Source organism: Colletotrichum acutatum (genome assembly GCF_030867785.1).
Source record: "Colletotrichum acutatum strain CBS 112980 chromosome Unknown BDZ83scaffold_117, whole genome shotgun sequence".
Lineage (NCBI taxonomy): Eukaryota > Fungi > Ascomycota > Sordariomycetes > Glomerellales > Glomerellaceae > Colletotrichum > Colletotrichum acutatum.
In genome coordinates, this window is record NW_026849111.1 from 45,586 (window position 1) to 69,397 (window position 23,812).

At 55.0% G+C, this 23,812-nt stretch overlaps 7 protein-coding genes across 7 annotated transcripts; 3 read left to right on the plus strand and 4 right to left on the minus strand.

Moving 5' to 3' along the window:
- Positions 1-690: 690 nt before the first annotated feature.
- On the minus strand, positions 691-2,039 carry BDZ83DRAFT_44686 (RNA polymerase II subunit A domain phosphatase SSU72). Its single transcript, XM_060503143.1, has 2 exons — positions 1,654-2,039; positions 691-1,465 (listed from the first exon to the last, which is right to left on the minus strand). Exons 1-2 carry the CDS (start codon positions 1,809-1,811, stop codon positions 808-810), a joined length of 816 nt encoding a protein of 271 aa, XP_060360484.1. The 5' UTR covers positions 1,812-2,039; the 3' UTR covers positions 691-807.
- Positions 2,040-5,117: 3,078 nt separating this feature from the next.
- Positions 5,118-6,995, minus strand: BDZ83DRAFT_761631 (uncharacterized protein; the record flags this gene model as incomplete). The annotated part of the gene is made up of 2 exons (XM_060515191.1): positions 5,118-5,449; positions 6,659-6,995. The coding sequence occupies 2 exons, from the start codon at positions 6,993-6,995 to the stop codon at positions 5,166-5,168; spliced, it is 621 nt and encodes a 206-aa protein (XP_060360485.1). The 3' UTR covers positions 5,118-5,165.
- A 975-nt stretch (positions 6,996-7,970) lies between these two features.
- On the plus strand, positions 7,971-9,425 carry BDZ83DRAFT_722876 (SH3 domain-containing protein; the record flags this gene model as incomplete). The annotated part of the gene is made up of 1 exon (XM_060512515.1): positions 7,971-9,425. The coding sequence occupies one exon, from the start codon at positions 7,971-7,973 to the stop codon at positions 9,423-9,425; it is 1,455 nt and encodes a 484-aa protein (XP_060360486.1).
- A 971-nt stretch (positions 9,426-10,396) lies between these two features.
- On the plus strand, positions 10,397-11,709 carry BDZ83DRAFT_756103 (oxidoreductase NAD-binding domain-containing protein; the record flags this gene model as incomplete). Its single annotated transcript, XM_060514700.1, has 3 exons — positions 10,397-10,441; positions 10,676-11,066; positions 11,141-11,709. The coding sequence occupies 3 exons, from the start codon at positions 10,397-10,399 to the stop codon at positions 11,707-11,709; spliced, it is 1,005 nt and encodes a 334-aa protein (XP_060360487.1).
- Positions 11,710-12,450: 741 nt separating this feature from the next.
- BDZ83DRAFT_756104 (PA domain-containing protein) lies at positions 12,451-14,980 on the minus strand (the record flags this gene model as incomplete). Its single annotated transcript, XM_060514701.1, has 3 exons — positions 12,451-12,560; positions 12,647-14,585; positions 14,639-14,980. The coding sequence occupies 3 exons, from the start codon at positions 14,978-14,980 to the stop codon at positions 12,451-12,453; spliced, it is 2,391 nt and encodes a 796-aa protein (XP_060360488.1).
- A 3,504-nt stretch (positions 14,981-18,484) lies between these two features.
- Positions 18,485-20,155, plus strand: BDZ83DRAFT_655648 (major facilitator superfamily transporter; the record flags this gene model as incomplete). Its single annotated transcript, XM_060510814.1, has 3 exons — positions 18,485-18,734; positions 18,788-19,561; positions 19,614-20,155. 3 exons carry the CDS (start codon positions 18,485-18,487, stop codon positions 20,153-20,155), a joined length of 1,566 nt encoding a protein of 521 aa, XP_060360489.1.
- A 999-nt stretch (positions 20,156-21,154) lies between these two features.
- Positions 21,155-23,019, minus strand: BDZ83DRAFT_587646 (inosine-5'-monophosphate dehydrogenase IMD4; the record flags this gene model as incomplete). The annotated part of the gene is made up of 2 exons (XM_060506064.1): positions 21,155-22,293; positions 22,539-23,019. 2 exons carry the CDS (start codon positions 23,017-23,019, stop codon positions 21,155-21,157), a joined length of 1,620 nt encoding a protein of 539 aa, XP_060360490.1.
- Positions 23,020-23,812: the final 793 nt, after the last annotated feature.

Genomic DNA, 23,812 nt, shown 5'->3' on the forward strand with positions numbered 1-23,812 from the left:
TCATTATTTCATAGTTCGTCTGTGTGTTGGGAGTATCTTTTCCCGAACCCGAAGCTCCCTTCCCGGCTGGAGATGCTCCAGTCTCCCGTTCTCATGATTCGCATTTTTGACACGGCTGAGTGAGTTTGCCCGGGTCAAACTTCGATAGCGGAGCCGCATCTTCCAAGATTTCTCTCGCCGCCTCTGTTATTCGAGCTCGGCTATGGCTTACGTTCCACGTTGTAACGCGAGAACGATGTGTTCATTTCCGCGACCAACTCAGTCAATGACTGCCATATAACCTTGTTCATCTGATGATGCTATAAGCATGTCAGGTCCTGATTTATATATAGAATCGCAAGCTCCGTTTCTCTCTCCCGAGCTGCTTTCCGTTTTGGAGCTCAAATTCGGGCCTCGCATGGCCCATCCTCTCGCCATGCGATAGAGAAGCCACTTAATAAACCATGTCAATCGATACTGAAGAGCCGCAGCCGTAATCTGTTTACGAGGATTGATCCATGACTTTCCGAGATCTCGTCCGTGCGTGGTGATCAGGGTCGTGATCGTGACGGGCATATCTGCGCCGGTTCTCATATAGAAACCCGGTGGCGCTCGGGAAGTGTTTCCAAGCCTCCGTACGCCTTTCGCACCGGACCGATAAAGCCATCAACTTTGGTGATACTGTAGCGTCTCCTCCCGCACGTCGTCCTCTTGACTCGTTGTGTCGGGAAATTCCTTCAATACGGAACGTATCTCAGTCCGCACGACTCCAAGCGGAGGGCCGAAAAGGGTTCCGCCCTTTTCCAGCTCTCTCTCTCTCTCTATCTCTCAAAACCACGCAAGAGTCCACACGGCAGGCAAGTGAGGCCACCGATCCTGCCACGCAGCCAAGATATCCGGCACCCTCTCATCAAAGCTCGCCCTGCCCGCCGCGCTCCCGCCATCAAACGCCGCGGCGCCCACAGCCTCGCGCTCCTCGGTCGCCGCGGCATTCAACGCGTTGGCCAGATCCAGAATCGCGCGCCCACCGACGCTGGCCTCCTCGTGGTTATCCTTGATATCGACATTAATCACGTGAACGGGCCTGTTCAGGGGGCTCCCGCGGTTCATGAGGTCATCAATCACCGCGTCCCAGCAGCGCTCCTCGCAGGTGATGACGATATCGACGACGCCGCCCTCGACGCCGACGCTGCCGCGGTCTTCGGCGTGGGTGAGGCGCGGCATGCCGACCTGCCAGTCCTGCCAGCGTTCGGGGCCCCATTTGACGTGGCGGTTGCGGTCGACCATGTTGAGGACGCCGTTTGCGCGGTAGAGGCGCGTGTCTTTTGATTCGAGCTCTTTGAAGATTGAGTCGTACGAGGTCTTGTTGAATTGGTAGACGTTTGGTTGGGTTATTGAGGGACCCGGGAGGCGGACGAGGGAGCCTGTGCCGAAGGAGATTACGGGGTAGTTTGCTTGGGCGAGGCGGAGGTGGGAGACCATTGATCTGTTTTTGGGAGGAGGGTTGGTCAGTATTATCTCTCTTCCGAACTTGGGTCATGGATTCGATGAGGGATGCGGGCAAGGTCCATGGTTGTCATGTAGGAAGCATGATCGTGCTCTCTCTCTCTCTCGTGACAAAAAATCTGGGGTATGGTGAAAAAAAAAAAAAGAGAACTTTGATCTATATCGTACCTATTTTGGTTACTCGCGCACACCGTACAGAACTTGAGCTTGAACTCGCTTGAAGAAGCAGCAGCAGCAGCATCGCCGCCATTCGCAGAAGGTGCAGTCGAGTTTGCGCCAGCTGGTGCGGCTGCAGCAGCGCCGCCGGTGCCATTTGCGACCTCCATGGTTTTGTGATTGTAATCTGGTGATTTTTGTAATGGCGATGGAAAGTGACGATGCTGAGTGGGGCAGACAAGCAAGCTCGATAGGTACGGCACGGAGTAAGGTACTGATTGTATGGGAGGACGGACGTCGGTAGCTCCACGAAGTATTACGGAGTGGGTATCAACAGGCGCGCGACGGGGAGCAGTCAAAATGGATGGATGATTATGGGAAAAACGTGGGGCCGTCGGAAAAGGTCAACAATGGAACGGGCAGAACAATGTTTAGGTCAGCAAGAGAGGAAAATCCAGCGGGTCGGTTAGGTAAGAAAAAAAAAGAAGTCGAAAAGCCGGTGGTCGTTGCTTTCAGTCGTAGATGTTGAGAAGAAATCTGGTCTGTATCCGAATTAGCCAATATTCAGAACACCATTTGTTTAGATGCTCGAAGGCATGAAAAGAGTTTTGAGCGCGATTTTTCAGACAAAGCGTATAAGGTAATAAAGTGTCTCAACATGGGGAATTTAGACAGCTCCAATAAAAAGAATCTCATCATGGAAAAGCTCGAAAAAGGACGGCCAGTGTTTTCCCAGGCTCGTCGCGAAGTTGTCTTTTTCCTTACCTTTTGGGGGTGATTTGATCAGTTTCGATCAATGTGTTTCTCTAGCATCCGCCTGTGGCCTTTGCCAGAAGTGTCGCCGAAGTTCTATCTAAATCTCCAGTGATGCCCTGTCGTGGGCTGTTGGAAAGCTCCGAGTTCGACACTGACTTTGTTTTTGACAGTTGAAAGATGCAAGAGCCTTAATGACGTTCTTTTTGAGTGAAGAATTGGATAGCTCGCTTTCGGCTGAATGTCGGGCCTTGAGAGCAGGGCAGGGCGGGACGGGTGCCATCGGATTCATGGCCTCAGGCCAAAGGTTCGCGAACCTGAAATACGGCACCTTCCTGCCTGAGGCTCAATCTGGGTGCCTGAGCTTCCATACACTCACAGCCAAAATGGCCCAACTCACGTGGCTGCTTGCGATGAACCAGCATGATTGGCTCTTAGGCGCTCACATACTCTGAAACAGACGACACCTTGGAGGGCACCAATCAAGACGACCCCAACATCCCCAAACGCAGCTGCCGTGCACGGCGCACATTGTCCAGAATTAGAACAGCCAATGGGTACAGAGACATCTGATGGCGTTGGGAGCTCAGCCAGAAAGGAACCAGCCCCCAAAGTCTTTGCAAATGGGCATGAGTTGGAGCCAGCTGCTCGTTCTCGATTGAATGAATAAATGTGATGTGTGCAAACAGTTGAGAGTCGTTGCCAGTATTTGGGTTTAGCGATCGTGCGCCAAATGGGGGCTCTTGACCGTCTCGTCCAGTCCTTGAAGGATCCACGGGCTAGACCTCCTCCCGGGGGCTTGCTGTCGGCCCATCAACTGTGTGTTGCGGTGCCACTCCGTACCCTTGGGAGGGCTGCCGCAAGGAAGCAATAGAACTGGATCTGATCATCGGAGGAATATCTGTCTCTCGGGGTTGGCGGGTGGCCTGTGATTCCGTCCGTCTTGAATGTTTTACTGCGCCCAGCCCAATGCAGCGCTCGCAACTTCCCGCTTCGCCCTAGGCCCAGTCGGGCTGTGCATTATTACTTACGGATACCTTATTCCACTGCAGGGTCGCTTGCGTAGCCCGAGGTGCTGGTTGGTCTCCAGATGTACGGAGGTATTCGTTGAGTTACGGTATTGATGAACCAAGCCCGCCGGCAGACGGTCCAACAGCAATTGTGGGCGAGCATTGCTCACCACCTTACACTTTTCCCGCTCGTCTCTGACCACGACAGCTCCATTGTGCTATTGGCAGTGTCAATGGTCGCTGTTTCACACGTGGCCGCTGGCAGCGAAAGATGCAGGCGCTGCAAGTTGCAACAAAGTCGTGTCAGGATGTATCCTGCACGGGAGCCCGCCGATCAGCGCTCGAGTTTCGCAGCATCGCCCTATCCGTAAGTACGTATGGATATCCTTATCCACCTTGGTGACTGAAGTCGATACCGCAATTTCGACTGAAGCTCATCCGTCGGCTTGTGGGTTGCCCCACGGTTGGCACTGATGATCGAGAGATGCAGCTAACGAGATAGCGCATGGCTAAGCAGAAGATGGCGGTTTGTGCTTCAGGCTGTCCGTTCACTGGGGGTTTCCCAGATCTAGCACCCGGCACCATCCTATAGAGGTTTTGAGTGTTAAAGTCCAAGTGAGCGAACGCGAAGGAGAAGAGCGTGACGCGATGCTAGTCATCAATCTTGTGTTGATGCCATGCTCTGCCCTGGCCAGGTCTGTTCGCAACTTCGCGCAACAATCATGGGATGAGAAAGGGATCAACCCACCCTTAATCAGTCAAGGCCCCCAGCAGGTGTACTCAAAGATTTCCGCTGTTACGGTTCGGACTAAAAAGCGAGACTCATGTCAATGGACGGCTGCTTCTGGGTACTTTGTGATTTGCGCCGGGGACGTCCTCGCTAATCAGCTGTGGGCCGGGCTGCTGTCTGACCTTGGTGCAACCTGAACGGGAATCTGCGCCGGCCAATGCTGGAGCACCCAATATTGGGTTTATTGATGACAGCCCGGCCAAAGACCAAGAATAGCATCTGGCACCGCTTTTGCCCTGTTTGAAGCCTTCTTCCTTCTGTATCTGGTGAAGATTCTAGGCCGTTGCCGTGGAGAAAAAGTGGACAAAAACCAGTGCGTCTAGAAAGAGGATTCCAATCCAAATGTCCCCAGCATTTGCCTTTCAGAAAGTACGGACGACCCCCTGTTTGCTGCCTGCCCGTCCGTTCCGTGCAGGCCGGAATACACAGTGGGTACCATGGATAAGTCGGGCCGGAGGTGGTGGCAGTCCTTTGCCCAGATTCCTGCTGGACAAGACCGGAGATCACGGGCGGCTCTATGAGGATAAAGTTTGAGCTGGAAACGAGACTTCCTTGGGGGAGGAGGCATCCAGTAATCCATACCCAGGGTGCGGACGGACGGCCATCATAGTGTCAGGTTTGCCTAATGAAGGGTGTGAGTCTGAACAACGGACGGCCGAGTCAATTGGGTGTTTGCGTGTGGGATATGAAGCAATGCGAGGCGGCGGCGGCACATGGCCACGCGGGGAAGAGGTCTGCTTCAGCGTCCCGTCCTTGGTGTGTGCGCGTCAGTCGGTACAGTCAGGCTCTTAGGTTGTAACCGCACCGGCGGCGAACGCGTGGGCAAAGTCATCGACAGGGAAGACGATGTGAGGCTGCCGAAGGGATCCCCTTGAGGTGATGATCGGACCGTTGTAAAAAGGGGAACCATGAAGTGCGTAATGAGTATCTACTTCGTAGGTCCCTGATATTAGGTCCGTAGGCGTAGGAGGCTAGAGCACGACGGGTATACTGAAGCCACCCCGAATGCTAGACAGACGCAGATAACTGCGGCAAGATGAGAACCCGTCGGTGGGCTGGGGCAACGGCTGCAACCAGAGATGAGCAGTAGTCAAGTGAGGAACATGAGGCAGTACAGACCAAGGTACCTCGTCTGCAGTCCCACTGACAGCCCAAAGTACCTTGAGTTCTGCGCGGCGGAGGAGAGCGTATTCGTACACAGACGGGGGACATGAAGTCCCCGTGCCCTGCCAGCGCAGGCGAATAACTGAGTGCGCTTGTGTGGACAACAGAGGAGAGAGACAGGCGCCGATGTACTTCCATTGAGTCTTGAGGTTGCCCTGGTGGAGCTGTTACTGTTTTCCTGACAAGAGTCTCCAGATTATGATACCCACGAGGGCGTGGAGGATGACGGAGGATATGCCGTTCCAGTTCGGATCTGACGTTGGCTTGTAGAGTGGTAGGTATCCGTAATGGAGAAGAAAGAGGGCAGAGAGCATTCGTTCCACACCGGATACGGATAGAGATCCAGTCAGTCGACGCCTGCCGATTGCAGAGGATGGGAAAGAGAAAGAGACCCCGATTGTTGGCGCTGACTCGATTTGGGGCCGAGTTGAGGCTTCTCTCCTTCTGGCACTGGCATCTGCTGGCTGCTGTGTTCGAGTTTCTTTGAGAGTTCGCCGCCATGATTAATATCGATCCGGATTCAGCCCCTCCCTCTCTCCCACTCTCTCGTCTGGGTTATGCCTTGCCTGACGCACTCCTGGATCCTGCACTGTCGTTGCTCTTATTCCCGCCTGCTGCTGTCAATTGTCTAGGTATTGCTGTAGCCTCTCCTCCAACTGTTGGATCCCACTAGAAAGTCATCAGCCTCTTCCTCCTCTCTCTCTCAAGGTACTCCTAGATTCCCAATCCATAATCCCCTCTCCTCTCTTTCTCTACCGCTCTCGGTCTCTTACTTACGCCCGCTTGTTGTGCTGGCCTTTGTCTCTCCTCCCCTCGTCTCCCCTCCAATCCATCCCCCCCTCCTTTCTCTGGCCCCCTCTACCTGAGGTACCTATTCACATCAACCACCCCTCACCCCCTTCCCGCCAGGTCCAACTGCACACAGCCAGTAGGATCACTGCGCGACGCGCTTAGAAGCAGCAAGGTGCAGTCCCAGTGCGTTGGAGGTTGATGGTCAATGGTCGATGCCCACTGTCTGTTCTTCGTCCCTTGCTCTCCAAGATCCAAACTCAAAAAGTAGCTTGAGATAGTGGAAGGGGTAAGTGGTCCGCTCACAGGTCCTGGTGCCACCGTTAGAAAAAGAGACTCTGGTGTTGCTTGGACTTGGCCATACTCCCCCCATAAGGTACTCACTGACCCAGTTGGTCCTACCAGAAAAAAAAACCCTACAACGACCAAGTATCCGTCTACCGCTGCGGTACTTCGAGATCGTGTCATTTCTCGACGGCCGCTAGAGGTAGTTGGGTACATATTTCCGTACCTCGAGGTACCACGGGAATTAGTCGCACCTTCAGTCCAGCGTGGGTCAGCCCAGAGTCCAGAATCCAGAAGTCCAAGAGTCCAGTCCCATCTGTGCTCACTGCTGCATCGTCTGGTGCGAGCAAAGAAGGCAAAGGCACGGCCACTTCTACCTGAGCTCTCTTTCTCTTTGGATGCGTCGTGGGCTCTGTTGTCTGTTGTCTGTTGACTGAGGTGTTTGCTTCCATGTTGTCTGCCTCGTTGTAGGTACCTTCCCTGCTGCCTACCTTACCTGCGGATACCTTTCCATACCAGACGGCGGGACTTTCTTTTCGAGTACCTTTACCTCGTGCACGCATATTGCAATATACCTCTTTTTTTTCTCTCCCCTGCTGCTGGCACCTCACCTCTCAAACCCACCACTACCACCACCACCACCTAACCTGCGCGGCACCAGCAAAGAAGCGACGGGGACACTCTCTTTTTTCGCAGCGCAGCGGCTGCCCAGCACCATAGTAGCAGAGCAGCCAGAACGGCGCCAGCGACCTGAACCCAAACGAACTATTCCCAACCTCACCTTCCCTCCTCTTCCTCTTCTTCCCATCTTCTCCTCCTCCCACCGTTTCTCCCCTCCCTCTCCATCGCTCTCCTCATCCTGTGCTCTTCTTTCTTCCATCTTCATTATTGTCCTGCCTACCACCGAGCGACCCCGCGAGCCGATCTCATCGCTTCGCCCGCTCCCGGCCTTAAGTTCTCAACGCTCCTTACTCGATTTCCAACCCTCAGCGTCGCGTGCGACGACTTTCGTTTTGCGACACCTTGCGAGCAAGCCCGCTTGCTGTTGCTCCGCCTTCTTTTCAAACCCCAACTCTGTTCGTCTTCGCCTCGCTCGGAATTGCGATCCTCACAGTCTGCCCGCCCGCCCGCCCGCACCTCCCACAGGCTAATCGGCTCCGACTCGCGCGCAGCATAACTCACGATAACACTTGCGCAAACCCTCAAATTCACAGCCTTCGTCGCTCCCGGCACTACCTGTTGACAATCGAATTCCTACTTCATTTTCGGCGCGACGAGTGCGGTCGACGGTCCTACTGAGCACTTGGCTTGCTTGGTGGCACACGACGCCGTAGGATCCGCGAATCGGGTGCCTGTCATCCTTACGCTGGCTCCTCCACGATTGCGATAATCTCAGAATGACCACACTCTTGTCCCAGAGCTCCTCGCCCGCGACATCCCCACCTGCAGCTGCTTCTCCCTCCACCAACCCGAATCACCCCTCACTACCGCCACTAATAACATCACCACCCAGCCGTCGCTCGACCGCACCGAGACCAATGTCGCACGCTTCCAAAAATCGCTTGTCGCAATACTCGACGGGCTCAGTCCCCTCGCGTTCGCGACCGCCTTCTCACATATTTCCAATGTTTCCCTCGAGTCTCTCCTACACCCTGGTGCGCGATTTCGCATATCCAATTATGCATCCCATGCACTATGGTCCCCCGCCAGAGCCGTCGCATCCTGCTTCTGGCCTCAGCACTCCCCTCAGCGAGTCTCGTCGCCTATCCGATCCTCCCGCTGCCTGGGAAACAAAAATGACCTGGAATACTGGCTCCTGGGGGCCAGAGGGCTTCGGCAAGGCCCACGACCTGCCACCCATGGAATTCCGGGACGGCCCACCCTGGAGTGAGGATGAGGATTTGGCGAGCCCTGTCGTCAGCTCCAGGCACCGAAAGCACAAATCTTCCGCAGCAGCCCTTGGCGGGACCGCAGGGTTGAGAAATTCTCGCGATGCGGGCAACGACATGCTGCACCCAGCACACTACGAACAACGGGAGCGCGGCTACTACGTCGGAACCAGTGGTGATGGCAGCGAACGATACTACCTCAACCAAGGAGGGGAAGCGAATGGACCAGGCGGAGAATATGTTACCTACCCTCCCGGCGATGCACGGCATTCCAGCCACGCATATCAGCTAGGTGACCTGCCCCCGCGGCAGTACGCCGAACAGGAGACATACTCGGATGCTTCGAGCTCCGCATCCTCTCCAGGTTTCCGCGGGGATGACCAGTCACGATACTCCCGGGATTACCAGTTCACCATCACGTCGCCCGACGAAGAAATGCACGGCAAAGCCGTTGCGCTTTTTGACTTTGAAAGAGAGAACGAAAACGAGTTGCCATTGCTGGAAGGTCAAATTATATGGGTTTCCTACCGCCACGGCCAAGGCTGGCTAGTAGCCGAAGACCCGAAAACTCAGGAGAGCGGACTCGTCCCTGAGGAATACGTTCGTCTGCTGCGAGATATTGAAGGCGGAATGAACAGTCTTACCGGTAACCTTGGCGAAGGCTCTACGTCCCCAAACGATGTTGGAACTCCGACGCAAGCAGAGCACCACCCTCAAGGTCACACACCGACCGGTAGCCAATCCTCTTCCAACGGATACCACCAGCCTGTGGTCTCGACGTTCTCCACGTCTAGCAAGGACTTGGATCCGTACCCTACACAGCAGCTTGGTCTTCAATCCGGCCAACCCCCTCCGCAAGTGGTGCATTACCACGGCCAAAGAGGTGGCAGCCAGGCCAACACACCAACTCTAGCTTCGCACCAGGATATCGGCATGATGCGCCGAGGCAGTCAGGACACTGGGGCGAAGAAGACAGATTCCCAAGTGAGCCCCTTGACGGAGGCGATCACAGAGAGCAAGCTAGTTGACCGATCTAGCACACCCAAAGCAACAAACCCCACTGAGAAGCCTGCAGATCCCGACGCCATGGACACTGAGCGGTGATGAGAGACGACCAAGAAGCATTCACTCGTGTCTGGCTTGAGGGTCTTGACTTCTTCTTGCTTGGCAGGTTCTCTTCTCCTCTGGGGACCTGTCACGAATCATGTACTATGAGGAACGTTAGGGAGGAGCGCTTCTGGTTTCGGTTTGACGATCAAGAGGCGTACAGTTGTTATTTTTCGGGAGACATAAAGAGAGAAGAGCCCCTGGTCGGTCGCTTTCAGCATGTAGCTTGGATGATGGAAAACTTTATGATCAAGGGCCCCTGTGGAGGGACGCATCAATGTTGAAAAAACGAGGATGAAAGACGGCATGCTTCGCCATTGAATGCCCGGGACTACGTCAAATCCCCTTTGAAGATGGGGTGGAGTTTTACCGTATTTTGAAGTCGTCGGCGATTGAAGCTGTTGACTTGTATATAATAATCGGGGTGATCCCCTACTTTCTCCTCTTGGGGAACGTCAAGAAATGTTCCTCGACATGATATTTCTAGTCGATTGCCTTTGTGGATCCATTTGCCTACTGGTCCAAACCGTGATCGAGATTCACAGCTGGTTCTTGTCAACGCTCGCGCCCAAATGCCCCTGTTTAATATTCGCAGTGGTATGGCGCAATTCGCAATGAGCCTCTTTGAGCACGTTGTTGGTCCTGCTTAGAAATGCACATCGGTTATTTCCATGGGCTTCCCACCGGCAAGCCGCTTACTGTGCCCATCCTTCTCGGTCAGTTCGGCGGGGATCGGACGCGGGAAACACTAGCTCACGTGACATTTTACGTCATGCACAGGTCAATGGTCGCTGGGGGAAGCTTTCCATTGCGTTGCGGGCGGCTTCGAGCTTCTGTTGCGAGTCTCGGATACCTGAGCTTCTTTCTCCTAGCAGGAAAAAAAAAACCACCTTTTGGTCTATTTCTTAATCACACACCTGTCAATTACCTCTCCTTACAGCTTGGAAACTTCCAATTGAACCATCACAATGTTTGCCAGAACTGCCTTCAGGGCCGCGCAGCCCCTCAAGCTGGTAAGATAGCTGTCCGATGACGCTGTTTCCTCTCTCTTCATCCCTCGCTCATTGGAGAAATCCTCGTTGCCCCCGGCGGGTCGCGGAGCGGTTCCCGAGTTGCGATTCCACCCGTTCGACCACATCACACCACCTATGCCAACATCACAAACCCCATCTTGGCTCCTCCCGATTTCGAAACGCAACAATGCTTCTCAATCACTGCAAAGACTAACAAACCTTGTCCAATAACAGCAAGCCCGCCGCTACGCCACCGAGCCTGCCGCCAAGGGCAGCAGCTCCAACACGGCGCTCTATGCCGGCGGCGCGGCCGCCATCGCGGGCGGCGCCTACTACTTCCTCGCCGGGGGCTCCTCGGGCGCGGCGCAAAAGGCCGAGGCCAAGGTTAAGGAGGCCGTCGGCGCGGCGCCCAAGAAAGCGCTCACGGGCGGCGACCAAGGTTTCGTGTCGCTGAAGCTCGAGGACACCGAGATTATCAACCACAACACCAAGAAGCTCCGCTTCAAGCTGCCCGAGGACGACATGGTCTCTGGATTGGACGTCGCGAGCGCCATCTTGACCAAGTACAAGGGACCCGAGGACGAGAAGGCTACGTTGAGGCCTTATACTCCTACCAGCGATGAGGGTTCGTATTCTCCCTGGTTTCTTCTTATCCGCTCTGATCATGCTGCTCGATACTCGAGACTAACCAAACGACAGACGCCAAGGGCTACCTCGAGCTTATCGTCAAGAAGTACCCCAATGGCCCCATGTCGACGCACATGCACGACATGACCCCCGGCCAGCGCCTCGACTTCAAGGGCCCCCTCCCCAAGTACGCCTGGTCCCCCAACAAGCACGAGCACATCGCCCTCGTCGCCGGCGGCACGGGCATCACGCCCATGTACCAGCTCGCGCGCGCCATCTTCAACAACCCCGAGGACAAGACCAAGGTGACGCTCGTGTTCGGCAACGTTACTGAGGAGGACATCCTCTTGAAGAAGGAGCTCGCCGAGCTCGAGAACACGTACCCGCAGCGTTTCCGCGCCTTCTACGTGCTTGACAAGCCGCCCAAGGAGTGGAGCGGCAACAAGGGTTTTATCAGCAAGGAGCTGCTGAAGCAGGTTCTTCCCGAGCCCAAGAGCGAGAACATCAAGGTTTTCGTGTGCGGTCCCCCCGGGTTGATGAATGCTATTTCTGGTAACAAGAAGAGTCCCAAGGACCAGGGCGAGCTTGTTGGTACCCTCAAGGAGTTGGGTTACTCTCCTGAGCAGGTCTACAAGTTCTAGAGCGTTGCTTTCGGCTTGCTAGATGGAGTAGATGTGGCAAAGAGCGTCGAAGAGGAGACTTGTTTGTTGTATGAATAGCCGAGGCGATAGACGCATTAGATTCCTCAATGAATGCTGGCGGTTTGCGCACGTCACATGAGTCAGGTCCGCAGTGAGGTTCTTGGCTATACAGTCTACCTGATGCGGTAAATTACGTGAACAATTTGGTACCTGATTCGATGAGTCCTCGACTGGATGCACGATTGGATACTCCCATGCCCCTCCCTCCAGTTCCCGTCTACGCGAGGCACCTATACTATACATGCCTCCTCAGTACTATTCCCGTCACCAGCCAGCAGGCCCCCGTCCAGGTCGACGCGTCAGGTCAAACTGGCTGGGTGGTGGAGTGGCCTACGGTCAACAATCAAAATTACAGCGCCAACTAGCCTTACTCGACGACAGGCTTAGCGAGAAGAACTCGAGTTCGAATCCCAGCATAAGCACCAAGAGATGTAGCCACACCGGTGGTGAACTCTTTTTTCCTTCATCTTCCATACCTCTATCAATGCTTACTCATATCAATGTATTGACTAGCTAGCTGGTGACTGCAGGAAATTGGTATTGATGACAGGACGAAGATTTCTTAAATCTTGGGCAAAATGTGACTCTTTTTCTTTTATTTATTACTCAAGAATGCGGTGATTGCTAAGTGCTGTACGGAGTGTGTCTTGTGGCTATTTGTATGGTCTTAACCTCCTGGGTTCAGAGGCTCTTGGTGGCGGAGGCGATGCACTCGTTGATGATGCCGGTCCACTTGAGAGCGTTGTTGAAGTCCTTGGCGTCGATGCTCTCCTGGAGACCAGGGAAGACGGCTTAATTATTAATGTTAGCATCATAGTTCCATGAATAACGGTAGGGCGACAAAACCAAAGGGTGAAACACGAAAAAGGGAACTAACCTCCAGAGTACCCAGTCCACAAACCAGGCGCAAACACGACGTGCTTGAACCAGGTACGACCGTCCAGGCCGCCGGGGTACAAAAAGTTGCGCTCGAAGCCCTTGTAGGACCTGTTGACCCAGACGAAGGCCAGGGCGAGCTTGATCTTGCGGTACAGGTTCCACCAGGGGATGCTGCCGTACTTCAGCTCCCAGTCGACCTCGCCGGCCTTTGTGTCGAGGCGAACCGTCTTCTCGCGCAGGGCGGCGATGGAGGTGCGGAGGATCTGGAGCGAGGTGCGGAACTGCGAGAGGGAGCCCTTTGCGTCCGCGTCGGCGACGGCGACGGTGGCGCGCATGCGGAAGAGGGCGTCCTCGTCAGAGTCTGCGTCATCGATGGTGGCGGCTAGCTTGGACTCGACTTGGTCGACGTAGCCCGTCAGCGCGTCGGCGTAGTCGGTGGCATTGAAGCGGATGACGGGAACGTTGGCGAGCTCTGCGACGACGAGGCCGAGGATCTGGGCCATTGTGCGGTGGTAGACGAAGCCCGGGTCGCCAAACTCCTTCATCCAGTGGAAGGAGTCGTAGTTGGAGTGGTACTGGTACACGACGTCCCCGTTCTCACCGCCGAAGCCGAAGTCGAGGGAGGGGATGCCTGCGAAGTCCTGGAAGGCCGTGAAGTCGGAGCCAGAGCCCATGGTGCTGATGCGGCCGTCCCAGACGTCGGCGACGGTCTGGCCGGGGACGGTCTGGTTCGGGGAGGGAACGAGCTGGGTGACCTCGCGGAGGACGCGGTGGAGGAGGGGCGCCGCGGAGGGGTTGAAGTTGGGGCCGCGGACGCCGACGTCGACGTTGACGTAGGCGACGGACGCTTCAGTGAGCCAGGGGAGGTACTCCTCCACCCACTCGGTGCTGCCGATCAAAGAGTACTCTTCGCCGTCCCAGCTGGCGAAGACAATGGTGCGGGTGGGCTTCCAGCCGCTGGCGAGGGCGACACCGACACCACGGATGACTTCGTTGAGGACGGCGGAGCCGCTGTTGGGGTCGCCGGCGCCACCTGCGATCCACGCGTCGCGGTGGTTTCCGACGACGACGACCTCGTTGGGGATGGTACCGTTGACGATGCCGATGACGTTCCACAATGGTGTGGTGGTGTAATTCTGCTCGTTGTAAAGGTTCAGGACCACGTTGTCGGGGGTGGGACCGATGTTGTACTCGACGCCCTTGTACTTGAGTCCGAGGTTCCTGTTCCAGTATTTGTTGAAATCCTTGACGGAGGGACCGTGACCGTTGAGAGCCTTGAGAATGGGGAGGGCATCAGCGTAAGAGATGGGGATGGAGGGGATAGACGGCGTAGCATCGTCCACGGGAGCACGCGGCGCACCGGGCTTGGAGGGGTAGCCGGGGGTAGACGGGTCACCGGGGCGCTGGGAGAGGAACTGGGCGCTTCCGCGCTGAACAGCGCTCGGGTGACGGGCAGGGCCGTTGGGGTACGCCTCGTATCCGTTCTCCTCGGTCACCTTGCCATCATCACCGGGGTCGCTGTAGAGAAGAGCACCGATGGCACCAAGCTCCTGGGCGCGCTTAATCTTGAGGCCGCGGAAGATACCGCCGTACTTTGCGATAACGATCTTTCCCTCGAGGCTGACGTTGGCCTTGACGAGATCTTCATAGTCCTGGTACGTGCCGTAGTTGACAAAGACGAAGGATCCGGTGACGTTGCCGCTGGCGGAGTAGCCGTGGAAAGTCGGGACTCTGTCCTCCAAGCCGGAAGAGGGGTCTTCTTCAAGGACGTCCTCCTCGAGAGCAGCCTTGAACTCTACCGTCCAGGAAGACTCTTCTTCCTTGGTCTTGGAGAGAAGGGAGAGGCTGTGATCGATGGGGTAGTTCAGGTAGACGTCGTACGACACGATTTCGGATTGCACACCCCACGACTCCCACTTCTCCTTGGTCCATGCAGCCTGTCACACATTGTAAGAGGGTAGTTCCTTGATATCGACCATAAAAGATTTACCTGAGAGTAGTTCTGACCCGCCAGATGGGGACCGGCAGTGTAATACCTGCTCCATTCCTCGGCCTTTTCGGATGAGGGTACCTCAAAGAGGATCTTTTGCACTTCCTCGTGGGTAATGGGGGCGCTGTTGACGCTGTTCGTCCAGGACCAGCCGTGGTGGTGGTGACCGTGGTGACGAGGAGGCTCATCAACGAAGAGTGCAACTACGAAGAAGATGGACCAGAAGATGAGGATGGATGAGAGTGCAACGGTGCAGAACCGGCGCAGCACATGGTTCGGGTACCTGCGGCGCGGCGCACCAATGTAGACGTTGGTGATAAGCGGCGTCCGCTCATCAGACATTTTGTCGTCGAAACGCTTTCTGCGATTATAGTCAGCGTTAATGATTGAAAAGCATGCTCGTCGGAAGCTCATCGACGGGCGACTCGACGATGAAGTGAGTGATGTGATGTAGGTTAGGCAGGAGGATGAGACGCGGGAGCACGTGTGGCTGACGAAGATGGTTGCATCATCCCGTCGCCGCCAGCCACACTTAGCTCTGGTAAGCTCTCTTCAAGCTCCTGGAGCTGCTCACAAGGACAAAGACACCCAGGCTGCAACGAAATTGAACCGACTTACTCTAGCGCCATCTTGCAATACGAACACCGGAGCCGTTTTCAACAATGATCTCTGCGCCTTTTTACCAGAGATGTAGTTGAAACAGAGTTGAAGTTGCCATGAGCATTGCGTGCTTCGTCGATGTTATCAACTTTAGTGGTCGTTTTGCCGATCGGCTGCCGCCGCCTGGTGAATCCTCCACTGGCACTGGCACACGCAAACGTGATTGAACAGCTTCTGCTTGACGCTGGGTCTCCTTCCTGATTCGGGGGTTCAGACGAGGGGGCGGGGAGGAACGAGAGCGGGTCATCGGCGTCCCGGTGCCGACGTTTGGAAAAAGCCCGGGAATCAAGATAGCCAGCGATAACAATTTTTCTCAAGGAGGATACGGAAGTCTTTCCGGTGCCATTCGACTTCCACAATTGCATCGACAGCCCCAGCATCCCGTCCCGTAACGCCGCATTGACCGTCGCCGTTAGCTGCGTAGCCTGAAGCTCAGACTGTCAGACATTTGATCAGTCGTCAAGGTCAACATGTTACATCATCTAAGGTAGGTAAGGTAACCTAAGATATCTAAGCTTTGGCTATCTTGAAGGCTAAAGGGCGCCTTTGCCGCCTGTCTTGGATTCGAGTCAAGAGATGCCCTCTTCCCGCTGGCTGCGTGCATCGGCTAACGTAAGTGATCACGCAATTGATTGGGTCAATGTCGTCCAATCAGTCCTTTCCAGTACGGATACACTCCCTGGCAGCCAACCACCACTCACCGAATCTGCCTTCTCGCAGCAGCAGCGCAAGTACAAAGTATAACAGACATGGCTGCCTACCTTTGATTTTCTGCAGTTTCCCTCTCTCTCGTATGGCGGTGTGTTGTCTCACAGCTTTTCAGCACCAATGTCTTGGGATAGGCATGTCTGGAATCATGCTTCGAGTGCTTCGCTGGCGCTGGGAGCAGAGGATCACCCCTGTCCAGTCGGCTCGTGATGATTATTCAGCTATTGTCGCACTTGCCCCGACATTCGGCCCCGGCTTCGGCTAAGTCGGCCTAACGCCGCCGGGAAAAGAGGCCCCCCACCGGCAAAGACTGGACGTCATGGCAATTGCGGGGAGGGCGACCTCTTGACCTTGCGCCCCAGCACTTTTATCGCTTTTTTTTCGTTCCATCTTTGGAGGCGCTGTTGGAGGAGGAGCACCACAACCATCAGTTTTTTTCGGCTGCACCACCGCACACCACCGGTTACAGCGAGAACCCCTGCCCTTTTCTCCGTGCCCGTGCAAGCCGTTGCATCTTTCACACCCTCACCGACTCCAACTCCCCAAGCCTCTGCCGACAACGGACGTCCTTCGCTTGCGGTCTTTCAAGCATTACGCCGGTCCTGGTCCCCTACGACGTTCCCTGCTACTACCCAGTACCCGCCCGATCGCCCGCCCGCTGCCGCCGTATCGCCTGGACCGGGCCAACGTCCTTTCGCTTCAGCAACAGGGAGATGCGATGTAGCCAGTTCGCAGAGAGCGAGCGCATTGCTCCTTGGACCAAGTCTGAACCCGAGAAAGAGGGAGACACGGGGCACCGCTCAAGCCGAACCAGCGTCCCCTAGATAATAGCACTTGATCGTTTCCGAGACACTCGATGTCCGCAGTCATCCCATCTTGCTCCATCAGCGCAATGCAACGGAACACTTCGTTGGCCACTTTATTTCGGCTCGCGTCTCGCGCTCCTCTTTGCTTGCCGTCATCACCGTCACGCACTTATCCCTCATGGCAAAATTGATGCGCACGCAGTCTGCGCTAGGTTATCGCAAGTCGTTCTTCCCATCACCTCTAGCGCTGATTTGCCTTGCCAAGCCAACCTCTACGGCAAGCGGGAATTCCCATCTCTCAAGTTCTCCATCTAATCCCCGGGAGGCATGGCCATCTAAGGCCCCGTTCCCCAATACGCGGTGGTTAGCCCCGTGGCCCCCTTTAAAAGTGAAGCCCCGTCGGCCAGTCATCGACTAGAAATCTTCCGTCAGCAGAGAGAGCGGGGATCGGCGCAGGATCATGGATGGGGAAGGGAAGAGAAAAAATGAGTTTGGTCCCCTTCAACGCCGGCTCATTGCACCCTTCACGCTTCATGGGGGTCCTACTAAGGAACTGCAAGAACTGCAAGAACTGGGGGGGGGGGGATGACTGCGGTTCCATGAATTTGCATACCCACGCTATTCCCTGTCCGGCGCAGTGCAGCCGCAAGCCTGCAGCTGGAAAGTGGATCAATGCCGTTGGTTTTTTGTTTGCGCTTGACGAACCGTCTTTTTTCTTCGCCTTCCACTGCCACTGCTCTTGTGACTCTTTTCCCTCTCCTTCCCCAAATTCTCCAATAGACTTTGCCTTTGGTTTAAAGAAGGCAGTGGCCGCCTCCGGGTCATTTTTGCTGCCTTTTGTCTTTGTCTCTTGACATCTTGTTGCCAAGTTGCATAGCAGAGCGCATCATATTACCCCGCTGCTTTTCCCACCTACTTTAGAGACTTGCTTCACGACGTCCTAGTCCCGATTCATCTTCTCCAGACCTGTTGAAATCAACGTCGAAGAACTTTGACCACGCAAAATCGAACCGTAGAGCTCGTATCTTCTCAGCGCGACTTATTTTCTCCTTCGACTGACAAAATGACGAAACCGACAAAGCCAAAGTTGCCTGCGAAGCAGCTGGCCATTCTGGGTAAGGCAAACCCGCATTTCAGAACATGTCAAGCGCTTGCTTTTTCTTCCAAAACCGCCTTCAACAGATCCGATAGTACCGGTGACAATCAGAGCCAGGCAAGTGCCGCGAGACTAGGCATACCGGTTTCCGAACAATTGCAGGGTCATGCGATGGAAGGATCGTGGTTATCTGGGGGTCGCCTTGGTGGACTACGAGATTATGGACGGGTGGAAATCTGCGTGTTCTCGCCATGTTACCGCCACTCTGTCTTTAGACACACGTACTCCAAACCTACCTCGAAATGCGACGATAGCATGGTCTTGATCTTCCAAGCTGCCTGATCAATGTGAACCGATGAGGCCGACAAAAGTTACCAAGCCGAAAGTGCTCCAGCGCGTACAAAAGCTGGAACAAAGGATGCAGATTTGACATCAACTCGGCTCAGGGTGCCCTCTGATACCCTATGAAAGGCATCTATCATTTCTCTTCTAGGCTCCGACGCTAACTCGATTACAGCCGTTGCGCGGTTCGCGGAGCCTCTCGCCCTCACATCCGTCTTCCCATACCTGCCCGAGATGATTCGCAGTTTTGGCGTAGAACAGAACGACGTCGCAAAGTGGGCCGGTATCACGTCCGCCGTATTCTCGCTCTCACAGAGTGTTACTGCGGTACCGTGGGGCAGAGCTTCTGATCGGTTTGGAAGAAAACCAACCATCATCGTCGGCCTGCTATCAACAATGTTCTTCTTTTGTGTTTGGGGTGTTTCAACAAGTCTGCCCATGGCAATCACTGTGAGAGCTATCCTCGGGAGTGGTAACGGAAATGGTGCGTTTCCCTCTGATCTGTAAAGTTTTCGTCTGACGCTGACAATGGCTTAGTTGGTATCATCCGCACCATGGTTGCAGAGATGGTGCCAGAAAAGGAACTACAACCCCGCGCGTTTTCCATTATGCCTCTCATCTGGTCCGTTGGCTCGATCTTTGGCCCGGCGTTTGGTGGATTCTTTGCCAGACCTGCCGACCGCTTCCCTGCCGTCTTTGGCGACAGTTGGTTCTTCAAGGCGTATCCCTTTGCCTTGCCAAACTTCATCGCTGCGGTCTTCTTCTTCATCTCAGTCACGACCGCCACTCTGTTCCTCAAGGAAACGCTCGAAAGCAAGCGCCACAAGCCCGACTGGGGACTCCTGATGGGCGAGCGCATCACCCGCTCATTCCGCCGCTCCCGTCATCACCACCATCACCATGCTAGAGCTCGACGCACCTCGTTTGTTGACGGCGAGGCTACCGCACCCCTGGTGCCTCACAAGACTCCCCCTACACACCCGGTCGAGGACAACAAGGCCCTGGAGGCACCCAGCATGAAGGAGGTCTTCACTGCTCAGACGAGCATCAACTTGCTTTGCTACACCTTCCTCGCCCTGCACTCCGTGGCCTTTGATCAGGTTCTGCCAGTGTTCCTCAACTACCCCAAGCAGGAGCATACCCCGGAAAACACGAACCTGCCCTTCCAATTTTCTGGTGGCTTTGGCCTCGACTCTGGCCGTATCGGTACCATTTTCACCATCTATGGAATCACTTGCGGCGTGATCCAGTTCTTCGTCTTCCCACCTTTGTGCAACTACTTTGGTGTCCTGCGCTGTTTCCGCGCATGCGGTATGTTTACCATCTTTCCTGTGGATGCATTGGAGACTGACGGTCTGTGTAGCCGTGACCTTCCCCATCGTCTACATTCTGGCCCCTTACGTGGTTCTCTTCGAAAGTACCGCTGGGCGCTACACCGCTCTCCTGATCGTCATGTTCGTCAAAGCCTGTGCCGTGATCATTGGTTTCCCGTGCATGACCATCCTCCTGACAAACTCGGCCTCTTCGCTCCGTATCTTGGGTACCCTCAATGGCTTCGCCACCATGTTCAGCGGATTCGGCCGTGCTTTCGGTCCCGCTGTTGCGGGTGCCGCTTTCAGCTGGGGTGTCGCCAGAGGATATGTCATCACTGCCTACTGGTTCCTCGCGCTCACTGCCATCATTGGAGCCATCCCCATCTACATGCTGGTCGACTACGATGCTCTGACTCAGACCCCTGACACGAGCGATGATGAGGACGAGAGTGTGAGCGATGAAGGATATGCCAGCGAAGGCAGTGCCGTTGCTTCTGGCAGTGGACAGTCTGCCTCGAATGAGACGGCGCCGTTGTTGAGTGCGAAGAATGGGGCACCGGGATACGATTCCGTTAGTCCCACGCGGTCTTGAGGTGGCTTCCTACCCGCTGGTGACCGACATGCTGCTTTCATGCTTTTCGCAAGCGCGCATTTGATGTTTCAAACGAGAATGACACAAGAACGAAACGCTATATACGAGAATTACGACCAGCTCTTCTAAGGGTTTTGAAATTGTGGCTGGCATTGGTTCGTGGGTTTTCTTACCTTTATGGCATATCTAGGTCCATCATTGCCTGGTGTCTAGCATTGCAGATTCCGCAACGGCTTGTTTTGTTGTCATTGAGGGTATTCATTCTAGTTTTGTACTGGGCGGTTATCAAAAGCATCATTATTGTTTGGTCCCGTTGTTGGCATTTGGACACATCTACATTGGCATTGCTCTTTACGTGTAGACGATTCGAGCCATTTATAGGAACTTAATATCACGTCTTTCACAATGACTATTGAGTGATGCACACCTGATGCCGAGGACCGCGCGTGGTAAGCCTACACGAACCCAATGACGATGACCATGTTATCATCTGAGAAGTACCTCAAATAGGTAGGATACAGTTACCCATCAAGAATTTTATGCGATAGTCTTCAAAGGGAACAGTCATGATCATTGAAGACAGTTTTGAATTTTTCATCTCTTCTCGAGAGAAAATTTTTTGGTATTCAGTTCGCTGCATCATCCATCTCAAGAGGCGTCTCAGGCCCGACCACCCCTTTTTCTCCCAAAGACTCCGAAAACTCCGCTAGACTGAAGCACTGCCGCCCCTACCCAAGATTGCTTCGCCCTCCCCCTCGAGAAGTGGTTTTATATACTCTCGGAAGGGAACGGTGCTGAGGCTCATTTTCTATTTTGTATCCTCCCAAGTCCCATTTTGCCCACTTTGATTTCTCATCAACCCCCATTTTTTAGCCCATCCATTGGTCAAGAAAGAAGAAAATATTTCCAATCGACGTCTTTGTTATCCGTTTCCTCATGTCCCATGGTAGCCTACTGCTACTACTACTACTACGAGCTAGCTAGATTCTTTACCGTTTTTCAGGCAAAGAGCTTCTTCTCGTAGGACTCCATGTTGACGTTACCCTCCATCTGAGCGCTGGCGGTGCGGAGCTCGAAGCGGAGGGTGCCGTTGTCGACGGACTCGCGGAGCTCCTTGAGGGATTGGATACCGCAGTCCTGCATGGAGTGCTTGAGGCCGGCGGAGAGGTAGGGGATGAAGCGGCTGATGGGGCCGCGGTGGGCGACGGAGCCGGTGACACCCTGAGCGACGAGGACGCTGTCGCCCTCGGAGAAGTAGCGGGCGGTGCCGGCGTTGCTCTTCTGGCTGTCCTTGCCGCCGTTGCCGGCCTTCTTGTCCTGCATGGCGTCGATGGAGCCCATGCCACGGTAGGCCTTGACGAGCTTGCCCTCGCGGGAGACAAAGGAGGTCCCGGGGGACTCGGTGGTACCCGCGAGGAGACCGCCCATCATGACGGTGGAGGCGCCGAGGGAGAGACCCTTGACGACGTGGCCGACGTTTTGGACACCGCCGTCGGCGATGCAGGGGACGCCGAAGCGGGCGGAGAAGCTGCTGACGGAGTGGACGGCGGCGGCCTGGGGGCGGCCGACGGCCATGACCTCCTGGGTGATGCAGGCGGAGCCGGAGCCCATGCCGATGCGGAGGCCGTCGACGCCGGCCTCGATGAGGGTGGCGGCCTGCTCGCGGGTGACGACGTTTCCGCCGACGACGTCGAGGCCGGGGAACTCCTTCTTGATCCACTGGACCATCTCGACCTGGTACATGGAGTTACCCTGGGAGGAGTCGAGGATGACGACGTCGAGGCCGGCGTCGACGAGGAGCTTGAGGCGGTGCTTGTCCTCGGGGCGGGTACCGATGGCGGCGCCGCAGAGGAGCTGCTTGCTGTCGGGCAGCTTGGAGGCCAGGGGGAAGTGCTGGTTCTTGTTGAGGTCGGAGCGGGAGATCATGGAGACGAGGTTGCCGTCCTTGTCGACGATGGGGAGCTTGCCCTTCTTGGACTTTGCGAGGATCTTGTTGGCCTCGGACAGGTCGGTGCCGTCGGTGGCGGTGATGAGGTCGGTGACCATGACCTTGGAGATGGAGAGGGAGGCGTCATCCTCGAACTGGATGTCGCGGTTCGTGACGATTCCCAGTAGCTTGGAGCCGAGCTTGCCGGTTTCTGCAGACGATTGTTAGTCATGTCTGTCCTGTGGCGAGGCCGTAGCCTGCTGCGATTGATAACAATGTGTAAAGGTTTTGCTTTAGTCATAGTATAAGGTCTCCTCAGAACGACATGGTCGTCGAATTGGTGGAACGAAAGTTATAATTGAAAAAGGTTTGTAATCATGTAAAGCGAGGGAAAGTGAAGCCTGTGGAAGAACAGGCTTTGGGACATGGGAAAAAAAGGGGGAGGGGTTGACAAACCTGTGACGGGGAATCCTCCGAAACCCCACTTCTCCTTCAAGGCCTTTGCCTCTCCGACGGTGGTGTCGCGGCTGATGACGACGGGGTCGATGATGAAGCCGTTCTCGTAACGCTTGACCTTGCGGACCATGTCGGCCTGCTCCTCGGGCGAGCAGTTGTGGTGGATGACACCGAGACCACCCTGGAGAGCGATGGCGATGGCCATCTCGTGCTCAGTGACGGTGTCCATGGGGGAGGACACGAAGGGGGTCTTGAGGGTGATTCTCTTGGTGACGGGGGAGTCCAAGACGACGGCAGAGGCGGGGAAGCCAATGTAGCCGGGGAGGAGCAGGAAGTCGTTGTAGGTCAGACCACCGTGCTTCTTGGTGTCCATGAGCTCGTAGATGTCGAGGCCATCACGGCTCTCGTACTCCTTCAAGACCTGGAGGGCGGTCTTGGAGTCGAGCACCTTGGCGCCGGTGATACCGTTGGTGGAAGGCATCTTTGTGAGAGATGAGTTTTCTCGTTTTCTTGCCGAGTGAACAGAAGAAAGATCGAAAACGGAGTCGAAGAACTTGCTAGTAATTCGAAAAGAAGACCAAAGGCAACAAAAAAGCTTGGTCAATTCGAAAACTAAGGTTGGTTATGTCTCTTCTTCCCGTAAGAAAGAAGGGAAAAAAATTCTTGAGACGACACCCCGCAGGAAATTTTTTAAAGTGAACGGTGCGCGACCGGCGGAAGGAGGGGCAGGAGGGGCAGGCGGTGAGTGGCTACAGTGCGGCGCAACTCCCTAGAGTGTGCCTTTACTGTATTCAGCAACACCGCAGTATTGTTTTCCCAGTCCTTACCTAAGGTACGATGTGTTCGCCTGAGATGAGTTGTTTCCTCAATGAAGGAGACGGCATTCTGGTGAGTACTCTGGTCGCTTGCGCTATATTTGACCATCTGACATTTTTCTGTTCATGAAGAAGGCGTTTCGAAATTCTAGACGCCCAAGTCAAGTATGGAATAGTGCCGCCAAGTCAGGTAGCAGCCGGTAGATCTAACGTTGCCTTATGTAAGAATCATCGGGGTCTCGACTCGCGAGATATGACGCAACCCCGCCGGGCACCTTGGTGGCCGAGAAAAAAAAAATACAGTCGGCATTGGGAGCAAGAAAATCTAGCTAAGTGTCCTTGATATTTACAACAATGAGAGAGAACGCTTTTTGCTGTCAACTGTTGACACAGAACCTCACTAGTGCAGGTAAAAATTTTCTGTCGAGCAGAAACCCAAGATGACTTGTCGAGGAGAGT

What these genes read in the sequence shown, in the direction of transcription:
- BDZ83DRAFT_44686 (XM_060503143.1), bottom strand. Translation starts at nt 1,811, where the DNA reads ATGGAGGTCGCAAATGGCACCGGCGGCGCTGCTGCAGCCGCACCAGCT. An exon ending in TGCGCGAGTAACCAAAATAG is followed by an intron (nt 1,466 to 1,653) that starts GTACGATATAGA and finishes TCCCAAAAACAG; the next exon opens with ATCAATGGTCTCCCACCTCC.